We start from the raw sequence: 12590 nt of genomic DNA on the forward strand, positions 1-12590 counted from the left end.
CCACGATAAAATATCAAGATCTGCCCATCCAATATATTTAGTAGAAATAGTATCCCTACTGTTTGTGACTGTGTATTTTAAATTATGTACTTATTCCACATGTTTGTCAGTTGTCTCTAAACAGAGAGTTAGAGAGAGAGTATGTGTGTGTGTGTGTATGTGCCCCTCCCCTGCAGAAGAAGCGACGCCCTGCAGAAACAAAAAGCTTTAAGTTATAAATTGATGAGGTTATTATGAAGATCAGCTCTTTATTGTGATTAGAAAAGAGCAGAGGAGCAGAATCGCTTGTTGACCACCACAGAGAAATGCACTTCTGGTCTGAACAGCCAGGCTACTGCAGCTACCGCTAGAAATAACCTAGCATGGCGCTTCGCGGTGCTTCTGCCTCCTGTGTGTCCCTGGCATGAGGCAAGGTCCTTAATGCTACTTGCCTACCTCAGGCATGAGTAAAACCACAATAATACCGGCTCGGACATCGCCCAGGTCAACAAGGTCCGCATCAGGTACTGGGGAACCAGGGCGACCTGATGAGAAATGGGCTACTGGAACAAGTCATTCATGGACTAGAGCAGAAAATATGGAACTGTTGCAATGCTACTAAGACCATAACTGAGAGTAATGAGCTGATATACGCCACAGCAACAGTGATCCTGGAGATGCTTGGCTACAAGATGAATACCATAAGCCACAAAAAGCATTTATCCCCCATGGAGGTGAAGGCTAGAAGCCAAGATCAAGGCAACACAGACAGAAGTTAGTCAGCTCTCAGAGTTACAGAAAGGTGCAAGGAAAATAAGGCTACCAAAAAAATACAACAAGCTGTCAATACCTGAGGCACTGGAGACTGCTTAACAAAGACTCACAGCCCTGGCTACCCGCCTAAAGAGATACACGGGAGAAGCAGAAGCCAGGAGAATAAGCCGGATGTTCTCCACCGAAACATTCAAAGTGTACTCTCAGTGGCAGGGTAATAACACAAGAACAGATCCACCCACGTCTGAGACTGAACAGTACTGGAAGAAAATATGGGAGAAGGAGGCACCACATAACAACAATGCTCAGTGGCTAGTGGGTCTAAAAAACAGACCACAGCAATCTCCCAGAACAAGATCCAGTAACCATTACAATGATATTTAAGAAAGAGTGTGAGGTATGAACAGCTTCAGAGTTCCGTGAGTGTAGTTTGATGTGCTTCTCAGAGACATGGCTACACTTGACTTGCTGTTCTGGTTAACAACAGATGGTGTAACCCTGGTCACGGTACCATCAAGCAGAGTATCTGTAGCCCGGACATTGAACTGTTAGCTGTGGCCATATTATCTGCCACATGAATTTTCACATGCCATTGTTGTTGCTGTTTACATCTCCCCCTCTGCTAACCCGGCATTGGCGTGCAACGCCATTCACACCGCCACAGCACAACCCCAGACTCAACACCCGAGTGCACTCATATTAATCACGGGTGACTTCAACCTTGTCAGTGTTTCAACAACAGTGACTAATTTAACCCAGTATGTGAGTTGTCCTACTAGAGAGGAGAGGACACTAGACCTGCTGTATGCCAACGTTAAGGACGCATACAGCTCTACACTGCAGGAATGTTTTGAAATGACAAACTGGGATGCACTCATGCCTCATGGAGAGGACATTGATGGGCTCACTGAGTGCATTACTGGCTACATTAACTTCTGTGTGGACTGCAATGTCCCAACTAAGGTGGTCCATTGTTATACAAATAACAAACCGTGGGTAACAAAGGACATCAAAGACATCCTGAATGCCAAGAGGAGGGCCTTTACTGATGGTAATAGGGAGGAGGTGAGGGCAATCCAGGCCGACCTGAAGGTGAAAATCAGGGAGGCCAAGTAGAAGTACAGGAGGAAGCTGGAGTGGAAACTATAGCAGAACAACATGAGAGAGGTCTGGCATGAAGAGCATCAATGGCTGTGCTGTCCTCACTGCAGTGTAGCAACTGTAGCTATACAGCCAGCTAACTCTGATGCAAAAATGACGATAAGTCGTAGTGAGCGATTTCTTGCTGTTTACTGTGGCTTTCAACATCATCTTACATGACAGAGTGAAAACTGTAACAAAGGAAAAAAGTTCGAATGTTTTAACAAATCTTGTCTAATGAAATATACCTGTATCTACATGTAAATAAACTATAACTATGTTTGTTCTTTTCTTTTCTTTTCTGTCCTGCAGCACTGTGTGTTGGACAGCGTGGACAGCAACACTGGGGCCCCTCAGGTGACTGTCCTCTCTCCCTTCCTCTTCACCATCTACACCACGGACTTCAGCTACCACACAGAGTCCTGCCACCTTCAGAAGTTTTCTGATGACTCTGCTGTGGTGGGATGTATCAGCAGTGGTGATGAGTCTGAGTACAGGGCTGTGGTGGGGAACTCATGGTGTGAACAGAACCATCTGCAGCTCACTGCGACAAAGTCTAAGGAGCTGGTGGTGGATCTACGGAGGGCCAAGGCACCAGTGACTGGTGTAGTGTAGTGTGGGGATATTGTGGAGGATTACAAGTACCTGGGAGTACACTTAGATAATAAACTGGACTGGGCCAAGAACACTCAAGCTGTTTACAGGAAGGGCCAGAGCCACCTGGTACTTAATTTATTTTCTGACCTGTTTTTATAGTGTATTGTGTTATATTGTTTGCTAGTACTTTCTCCTGTGTGCACTGACGTAATGGCGAGCTGCTGTAACAAAGAGTTTCCCTTCGGGGATCAATAAAGTATTTCTGATTCTGATTCTGATGGGGCCCACCCAGAATGATTAACCCAAGGACAGACAGTCCTGATCATGAAGGATCCCCAGAAGGGAACGGTTACAGCTAGTAACCTGCCTCTGCATGGAAGCTCCTGTTAGGTATCATAGCAGCTAAGATGAGTTGTCACATGGCTCAATATATGGACAGGGCCCAGAAGGGAATTGGTAGTAATGTCAGGGGAGCCAAACACCAGCTACTGGTTGATAGAGCAGTCACTTGAGAATGCAAGACCAGGCAGACCAACCTGTGCAATGCCTTGATTCACTACAAGAAAGCCTACGACTCAAAACCACATATATGGATACTGGAATGCTTAGAAATGTACAAGATCAACAGGACACTAAGAGCCTTCATCAAGAACTCAATGGGGCTATGGAAGACAACTCTAGAAACCAACTCAAAGCCAATTGCACATGTCACCTTCAAGTGCGGCATATGCCAAGGTGATACACTATCCCCGCTGTTGTTCTGTATAGGCCTGAACACCCTCAGCCAGATCATCACAAAGAGTGGCTATGGATACCGGTTCTGAAGTGGAGCAACCATCAGTCATGTCCTCTACATGGATGACATCAAGCTGTATGCCAGGAATGAGCATCGACTCACTGATCCACACTACCAGGATCTACAGCAACGACATTGGAATGTCATTAAAAAGAGGGAAAATGATCAGAACCGAAGGGGTTGAACTACCAGTAGGCAACATTGCAGATATTCAGGACAGCGACAAATACTTTGGGATCCCGCAAACCATGAAGAGGCAGCAATGAAGTCAGCCACAGCCAAATACCTGCAGAGTAAGGCAGGTCCTGAAAAGTCAGCTGAATGGGAAGAACAAGATCCGAGCCACACACATACGCCCTGTAGGTCATCAGATACCCTGCTGATATAATAAACTGGCCAAAGGACAAAATAGAGGCCACTGATATCAAGACAACGAAGCCCCTCAAAATGCATGGAGGGTTTCACCCCAAATGTAGCACCCTGAGACTGTACACTAAGGAGAACGAGGGAGGCCAAGCACTAGTGAGTGTCAGAACCACAGTCCAAGATGAAACAACAAAGATCCAGGAGTACATCAGGAAGATGGGCCCCAATAAGCTTTATACCTCAGGCAGCAGAAACCTTGAGGATGATGATGAGGAGGAAGATGAACCATCATAAAGAGACAAGCCCCTACATGGCATGTACCACTGATAAAAGAAGTGGCCAATATCAAGAAATCCTACCAGTGGCTGGAAAAGGCTAGCCTAATGGACAGCACAGAAGCTTTAATCATGGCAGGGCAAGAACAGGCACTCAGTGCAAGATCAACAGATGCTGGGGACTACCACACCAGATAGGACCCCAGGTGCAGGCTGTGCAAAGATGCCCCTGAGACAGTTCAGCACATAACAGCAGGGTGTAAGATGCAGGCAGGAACAGCATACATGGAACGCCATAACCAAGTATCTGGCATAGTGTACAGGAAAACCTGCCGTAAGTATGGGCTGGAAGTCCATAGGTCAGAATGAAAGACACCTCCTAAAGTAGTTGAGAATGACTGAGCTTAGATCCTGTGGGACTTCTGGATCCAGACTGACAAGCTGGTGATGGCTAACCAACCAGACATTGTGGTGATCGACAAACAAGCAGAAGAAGGCAGTGGTGACAGATGTAGCAATCCCAAGCGGCAGCAACATTAAGAAGAAGGAACATGAGAAGCTTGAAAAATACCAAGAGCTGAAAGAGGAAATGCTAGAAAAGATGTGGAGAGTAAAAGCAACAGTGGTGCCAGTGATAATTGGAGCACTGGGGGCTGTGACCCCCTAAACTGGGAGAGTGGCTCCAGCAGATTCCAGGTATAACATCTGAAGTCTGTCCAGAAAAGTGCAGTCCTAGGAACAGAACTGCGCAGAACCCTCAAAATCCCAGGCCTCTGGTAGAGGACCCGAGCTTGAGGATGACACATACCACCCCACGGGGGGTGAGAGGGGGATATTATATATATGTGTGTATACATATGTGTATATGTATATATATGTATATATGTATAAATATGTATATTTGTATATGTGTACATATATATGTGTATCAGAGGTGCAAGTAATGAATAACAAGGACTCACGTTACTGTAATTGAGTAGCTTTTTGTGTACTTGTCCTCTTTTGAGTATTCTTGAAAGTCAGTAATTTTACTTTTTGCTTTAAAATGTTCAAAGGGAAAAAAACTGACTTTGACCAGACACCAATCAAATGCATTGCATCAAATACCGCCTAACCAGATCAAAACGTCATGCATCGCTCCAAAACAGCGGTGCTGGTTGATTTTTAAGGAGTCTGACTCCGATAAGAAGATAAGGAGAGCTCCAGTTACACAAAATCAAAATAAGTCGTATGTGACATACTAAATATGTCTGGAACGCTGCATGTTAGAAACGTACTTTTTTTGCCCAGAAGCTAACTGCTGTTCCTTCCCAATGAGGGCTCCGGTGGGATCATATCCATTTCAGAAGCTATGTAATCCAGCCTTGAACTGCAGTGTCTTTTTGGAGACTTTGTAAAATAGATCCATAATGATAAATCCGACAGTGAATGTCTTCTGTGATTATTTATCAATTTTCCGTATTGAAAACAGTTATTGTTGTTAGCTGTCTACTGGCAGCCACAATGCCTTAGGTTGATTCTGTCGACCAATCAGAGGCTGTGTTACTGCCTTGTTGACCAATCAAAGGCTGTGTTTCTGACTTGTTGACCAATCAAAGGCTGTGTTTCTGACTGGCCATGTATATGGAAGCTCTGATCTCCCTTTGATTAGAACTGGAAGCTGAGGGCTACAGATTACACAGGAAGCATAGGATGCATGTGTAAGGTAACCTTGGCAAAATGTGTTTATTATAAAAATCAACAAAGGGCAAAGTAACGAAGTAACTTTTAGCTTGAGTACTTTTTAATTAAGCTACTTTGCTCTGGGTCATCCCTCATCTATCACCCAATCTCTTAGTTTCACTCCTCGACCTAAAAAGAACATATGCAGGTTGTCTCTATAGTGTGTCGTCTGATGAATTATTGAGGAGCTCCTCAAAGCTCTGATCTTGTCAGAGTAAAACCGATATAGCGCCTACGACATCCTGGGAGTGATAAGTAGCTTGGAGGTATGCAAGAGAGTGAGGTCGTGCTGAGGTAGAGAAAAGACCGAAAGTGAAATATGGAGATAAAATGAAAGAGATTTAATGAGCAGGGCTTGTTGGAGAAAGAGACGTTTGTATAATATCTTCTCTAATTGTGTGTTACTGTGACTACAATTAGTGTCTATAGATGACTTTTCATGTACTGTATGTATGTTAAATGAGTGTTAATGCGAATATACAATAGGCCTATCCATATATCTGTGCGTGCATTTTCACTTTGTCAGTCTATCCCCCAGTACTTGTTTCATCTTTGTAATCCAGGTCCCGACTTCCTAGGTCTTGTCACTCTCATGACAGAGGCTCATTAACAACACTGGAGGATCCAAACCAAAGCTTTAATTGGGTGATGTAATTAAGGCTCCCTAACAAAGTCAAAGTTTAATTAGCCTGGTGGGAAAGGCAGGAATCATTCACAGGAATTTCATGTCTGCTCACTCTCTCAATTTTGCATCCTCTCCGCTTCCTTCTGTCTCGCATGCTTTCTTTTTCTCTATGTATCTCCATCTCTCTCCTTTCCCCATTTCTCTCTTCTGCTTTAAACGCAGAGGAACGTGACACAAATCTCAATGAGGGTCAGTCCTTCACAAAGCAGTCCTTCCAGCTCTTTCCCGCTCATCTCTTCCTGAGGTCTTTTTCTCTGCGCCCTGTGCTTTGTCTATTTTGCATCCACTCTGACCTTGTCAGCAAGTGTGCAACTGTGGCTGCCCCACAATCATTGTCTGAGCTTTTCGAGGGTCATCCTTTAGCACTAGCCAACCAATAAATTGCAAGAAAACAATTTGCATCCCATGAATTGTGTGTAGTACTACAGCTGCAGGTTAACACATATGTATAGCAGATGGAGCTCCACTGGCTGTGTATACTGTAGGAGGGACTTGTATTGATCCCTATGAATTCACAGCAGTCATATCTCGCTCCACAGCTGTGTACATTTTTTCTCCTTCCTGAAGGCAGTTCAATAACATAGAGCTGCATTCTTAAATGTAACAATGTAAAACACTGGGAATTGGTCCTATCATACAATGACTACAGGCCTGTGTTTGTCGAGCAGTGATGGAGAGGGGACATGTTTTGCGGACAATGTTGGTTCTTCTCTCCTTGTCCACAGTTTTCACCGAGGCTTATCCGACACCACTGGCTTGCCTCGCAGGAACTCTTGTGGCATCTGGAAGGTGTGATACGGAGCATGTGCGTGCGCACAAGCGTGTTTGTTGTTTCTCAGGAGAGATGGCTGCAGAAAGAAAACTTTACACCCACAGAGTGAGAGAGTCAAGTGTCTGTCTGGAAAGGTGAGCATGTCTGCCACTATGTGTGTTTGTGTGGGCATACGAGAGAGAGAGAGAGAGAGAGAGAGAGAGAGAGAGTTGCATTTCCCCATGGGAGATTAAGCCTGGGCATAGCATCCACCGAAAAACTCTCATTTCTCCTTTCGATAAAAAGGGAATTGAGTCTCTATTTCGGTCCCAACCACCTACAGAGAAAACTGCAGGAGAATGCTGCACTCGAGTTTCTCAACACAGGTTCAGATCAGTTTCTCCTCACACAAACATACCGATTACTATAATCTCCTGCCATTTACAGTCCAACATTCTATTCAAACCACTAATCCCCATACTTGAAAAAACTTTAAAAAATGTCCGTTTCCATGTTTTAATTCAGCTATGTCTTGTTTACAAAAATCATTTTGAGTATTTTTATAATAAAAATACCTCTCTTCTCTCTTCCTGTAAAACGTAAAAATATTTTTGATGACTCATCTTGAACTCTGTTGGCAAACTTTTTACATTTCCAAAAGAGTGTGGTTGAGGTTTGATTTATTCACGGTTTATTCAGAGATTATTAAATTGGTGCAACAGCTGGGTAAATGCCAGATACTACTACTTGGCTGAGCAATTGGTGGACCGCAGTGCTGCTGACTGCCTGTTGCTTTGAAAACCAATAAAAAAGGGTACATTAAACACATTACATAAGTTATGTTACGTACCTGACGTATCATAAGTACGTTATGTAAGTTCACTTACGTACTACGTTACTTAAAATAAATCATTTACTTTTGGTTTCACACAGGTCTCGAATCCCGGTCTCCTGTTTGAAAGTCTTGTATTTGTTTGACACATCCAACCACCCCACCACCTCCATATACGAGCGTTTGCGCTCTTTATACTCCTTCACCTGACTTTGAAAACTGGCGTGTCCAGAAATGACACTAGAGGGGTATCTACGGCATCATATTTTGAAGTGGAGGCACACTGACCAAGCTTCAGTATTTGATGACTTGGAAGTGAGAACGGGTTGCAATCTGTGAGGTTTTTAACTTCAACGTTGTGTCATTTCTCCTCTGTCTCTCTGACTGGACTGGCAAATCAATGGAGTAAAAGTTCTTTTACAGGGGAAATATCGCTATAGCCTAGGTCCGCCCTAACATTGTCATAGGGTGTTGTTGCCTTGTGTGTGTAGTGTTTCATTCAGTTGTGTCACCTCAGTAAGCAAGCTTGCTAGTAGGCTAGCTAGCCAACTAGCTTATGGACTATGGAAGTTTTTCATAAGGAGAATACCGCCATCTGCAGAAAGTGGTTCAGCAGCATCAACATCAGCCACTGAACCATGGACAGTTGTTTCAGGTTTGTGAATCTGCATCTGTAACAGTTAGGGTAGTAGCAGTGAGTTGGTGAGGTGACAGATTGCTGGCTAGCTAGCTAATGTTATCTGCGGTTATCTGCTCAGTGGCGCATGAAGTTTGACTTGACATAAAATTATCTGGATCTTCCGCATATGATTCCGCATTGTGCTTGGCAGCTCTATGGGCCGTTTCTGATAGCGAAACGAGTCATTTCGGGTTGTGATGCTCCAAAAAATGTATCCACTGTTTTACAGCCACTTCTTTCACCATATAAGTCTATGGAAAAAAAGTATTTTTGGGCCATTGTACATCACATGATGGACCTGGAAGTTGTAATTACATGGTTTGGCCGCTATGTCAAATTGACTTCAAACCCCAGCGCACTTCCTGGTGGCTTGGTAAAGATGGGTGGATAATACAGAAGCTCAGAAGCTTGTTTTACTCCTGTGAAGCGCACTGTTTCCATATATTATGCCGGAGCTTGTGTCAAATGAAGAATATCATGTGTCTGATGATGTCCGAAGCTTCAAACGTCTCTGCTGCTTCGGAAAGATTCCTTCATTTTGACAGTTTTTAAAGTTTTTCAGTTAAACTCTGTGACTGGCACATTAGTGGGATAAGAAGAGAGGAGAATAATTGAGAAATATGGCGATGCACTTTAGAAAGACATAATCATAAGAACATTTCCTCCTGATACCAAGTAATAATGTAATGAAATCAATAGCCTAATTTAATGAAAATCACTCTCCAATCACATTTGCCTTGAAATGTCACATAAATATCAACCAGGAAGTTTAAAAACATGAACCCACAGTGACTCAGACTAAACTACACCAAATTATGTTTTGTGTCAGCAATAATATTATATATCAGGGCTTTTTTGACAACGCATACTTATTTTACTTTGCACAATATCTTTATTTATTGCAGCGCTTCTGAACAAAGGTATACAGATTTAATAATAACATGCAGTATTAGTCAGACTAAAAGTATAAATATCAGCGAGGTGTGGTGGTGCTTCGGCCCCAGTCTTGAAGGGCTGCTATAACTTTTACAATTTTCTGTTTTTTCTGAGTAAATGTTCTTCTGTTGGCCTAATATTCAAATCAGAGTATTGAAGACAACATTTACTTGGAATTGTTGGGGATCCTTGATTTGCAATTAGACCAGCCCAGATTTTATGGCATGGATTCAAATGTAGCAGATTTATCAGCTAAATATTAATTCTGTGAACTCTACTCCAGCATAAAAGCACAAAAATAGGTTTCAAGATTAGTAATGCTGTTTACGCCTACCCTACCTATATTATGTAACTTAAAAATAGTAACATCAGACAATTTTTGCCTCTTTTTAGGTGGAAGGAGTGAAAATTAGGTTTAGGTTTCAGATTGATGAAGACAGTTGGATAACAATTAGATACAAAATAGGATGTAGGCTCTAAAAATAGTGCATATAGCTGTCGTAAATGGCAAAAAAATCTCCCCGGGGGAGCATGCCCCTGAACCCCCTAGGTTTGGGCTAAGCCCCGAATGTTTAACATCTGGCTCTGCTCCTGGGGTACACATCTGGCCAATCAGAGCTGCATACAGAGGGCTGTCACAAAGTGTCATATAAAAGTGGAGTAAGGGATATAGCAGTATACTAGGTGAGTCTATTTTTGTTACTATGCTGCACTTTGTCTTTTGATACCAAGTACTAAAGACAGAACTCCCTGAGTTGACTCACCATTTCCAGGCTCACACTCCTCCAAATCTTCGTCATCACTAGGACACTCAGCTGATGCTACCAAGAGGTCATCTGCATTCTGAAAGAACAGAGAAAGCAGAGGAGATAGAGTCAGGATAAATTTTATTGGTGTAGAGAATACACGGAACATCTTAGAGGGTTAAGAGTCTCTGGCAGCCACAGTCAAGGTGTTTGGTTCCACTGATGCCTACTTACACACAAGCTAATGCAAGCAGAAGAGTCAAACTTAAAAAAGGCTGTAGGTAAAAAATCTTTCTTTGGTTACTACATGAAGATTTATTGTTGAGCAGTTTGTTAGCAGTAGCAAATTAGCTGAAAATATGGAGGTGGGTGGGCTTTATAGGTATTTATGTAAGCAGTTAATTAAAGTTAATTAAATTTTTACTTTTTAACTGTATATACACGTATATATTGTCTCTAAGTCAGGAATTTCTTTTTCTTGACCCAGCTTGTAGTAGGGGTGTGAATTATTTGGTATCTCATGATTCGATTCAAAATCAATTCTCGATTCAAAACGATTCATGATTCAGTACATAGAGGTGCTAATTTCAGGATCTACTCCAGTCGGCTGTACACTAAGAAAGGTGGTGTGGCAAATTATGGCATGAAAGTAAAGTGTGTATAAGATTATGATGATTGCAATAATGTAAACACACAAAGGCAAACCTAAGACGAAAGGTAACATTTATTCATGCTAAACTTGCACACATAAGAACCTTTTAGTATTTTTCAATTCTCAGTGACTTAAAGAATACCAAGTTCAAGTTATACAAAAAATTAAAATTCTGTTACATAAATAAAATTGGTGGGCTTACGCTAGCTCCTTTTTGTTACTCAGAAACTTACCAATTTCAAAAATAAAATTTTACACAAATAACACTGTAAAACAGAAGCTGATCTACATGTTCTGGAGTAAGATTGCTCTGCTGTGCTGTCACTATATCCCCAGCACTCTCTCTACTGCAACACTAATACCAGGGATGCATATGTAGCGTTTAGCTAATTTGGCTAGTAAAGGCAAAGCTGTCTCATGGGACCTCCACCAGTGAAGGGAGTCTTCTGAGAGAGACAGGGGAGGGGCCTCCAGATACTTCTTCAGCTCCTCCTCAGCTCTGGTGCTAGCACAACTCTGGCCTCAGTTAATGTCTTCTCCAACAGATTAACCAGTGCAGATGTTCTTCTTGTAGGGGCAGGGCCTTATTCTATGCCTGAGTCTGGCTCCACAGGATTGTCCTGAGCCTCATCTTCTATTTTATAAACAAAGGTGCCTTACCCTAAGATAAAATTGGACACACATGCACACACATACGCATGTATGCACGCACATTTATACTGGTGACATTTTGTAACATTATGACATGTGTTATATGGTATCTGCATTATAAGTACAATGTACTGTATACTTTTTAAAAATGTGTATCATTAAAAAGCTAATACCTCAAGTGCTGCAGCCTCTGCAATCACTCTGCGATGGGTGTCTGCTGTTCTTCTTTAGCAAGGAAAGGCAGTGCTTTAAACCTGGGATCGAGTGTAGAGGCTGTGTGAAGAATGCTCTCATTCCTGTGTATCACTTTTCCAGATCTTTGTGGATCGCCAGTTTGATTTCCCAGACAATTGGTGCGTCAACACCAGTAGAGCCTGCTTCTGTGTTGTGAAGCAGCTGAGCATGCAATGGAGCGATCACGGAAAAGTGATGAAGTGAAAATAAGTGTAGAGTCCTACGACATGATGTTGATTGCGTCTTTCATTGGCTTGAGTGCCTTAGCTATTTCTTCAGCATTGGAGACATTCATTTTGCTGACTGTGCAGATGTCGCTTGAACTTCCACATTTTCTCAGCTGGGTAGAGAAGAGAGTGGCACAAATGGCACGCTGCTGCTCTAGAATTTTTTTGACCATTTCAAACGCACTATTCTTTGAACTATCCATCTTGTTGCAACATCGATTTTCAGCTTGTGTGGCGGCAACTGCAGAAGCCTCTGTTTCTCCTGCAGGGCATGATTTGCGATGGTGCTGCGGTGGAAGAATCCAGTGATTTGCCTAATCCTCCCAAGCAGCTGATGGATCTAGTTTTTTTTTTGGCCCAATCAGAATTGGCTGAGTGTTTGGTAAAGTGATGCAGTGTGTCTGGGTTGGCTGTTTGCCATTGTTCCACCTTTTTCAATTCTGGGCGATGGTGTATGATGTGAGCCCGGGCATTTGTAGTGTTCCAGAAGTACTCGACTTTCATTTTGCAAACCTTGCATACTGAATGAGTCATGTCAAGCTCCTTCT

The 12590-nt window shown here is 42.7% G+C and overlaps 1 protein-coding gene across 8 annotated transcripts in view; it reads right to left on the minus strand.

Moving 5' to 3' along the window:
* The window catches only part of nrxn2b (neurexin 2b), a 736473-nt gene that overhangs the window by 8041 nt on the left and 715842 nt on the right, over positions 1-12590 (minus strand). For all 8 annotated transcript variants that reach the window (XM_044183093.1, XM_044183092.1, XM_044183090.1 and 5 more), the window contains one exon: positions 10297-10375. In XM_044183093.1, the coding sequence (XP_044039028.1) occupies positions 10297-10375 (79 nt within the window). The remainder of the gene's footprint in view (positions 1-10296; positions 10376-12590) is intronic.

This window comes from Siniperca chuatsi, linkage group LG22 (assembly GCF_020085105.1).
Source record: "Siniperca chuatsi isolate FFG_IHB_CAS linkage group LG22, ASM2008510v1, whole genome shotgun sequence".
Classification (NCBI taxonomy): Eukaryota; Metazoa; Chordata; class Actinopteri; order Centrarchiformes; family Sinipercidae; genus Siniperca; species Siniperca chuatsi.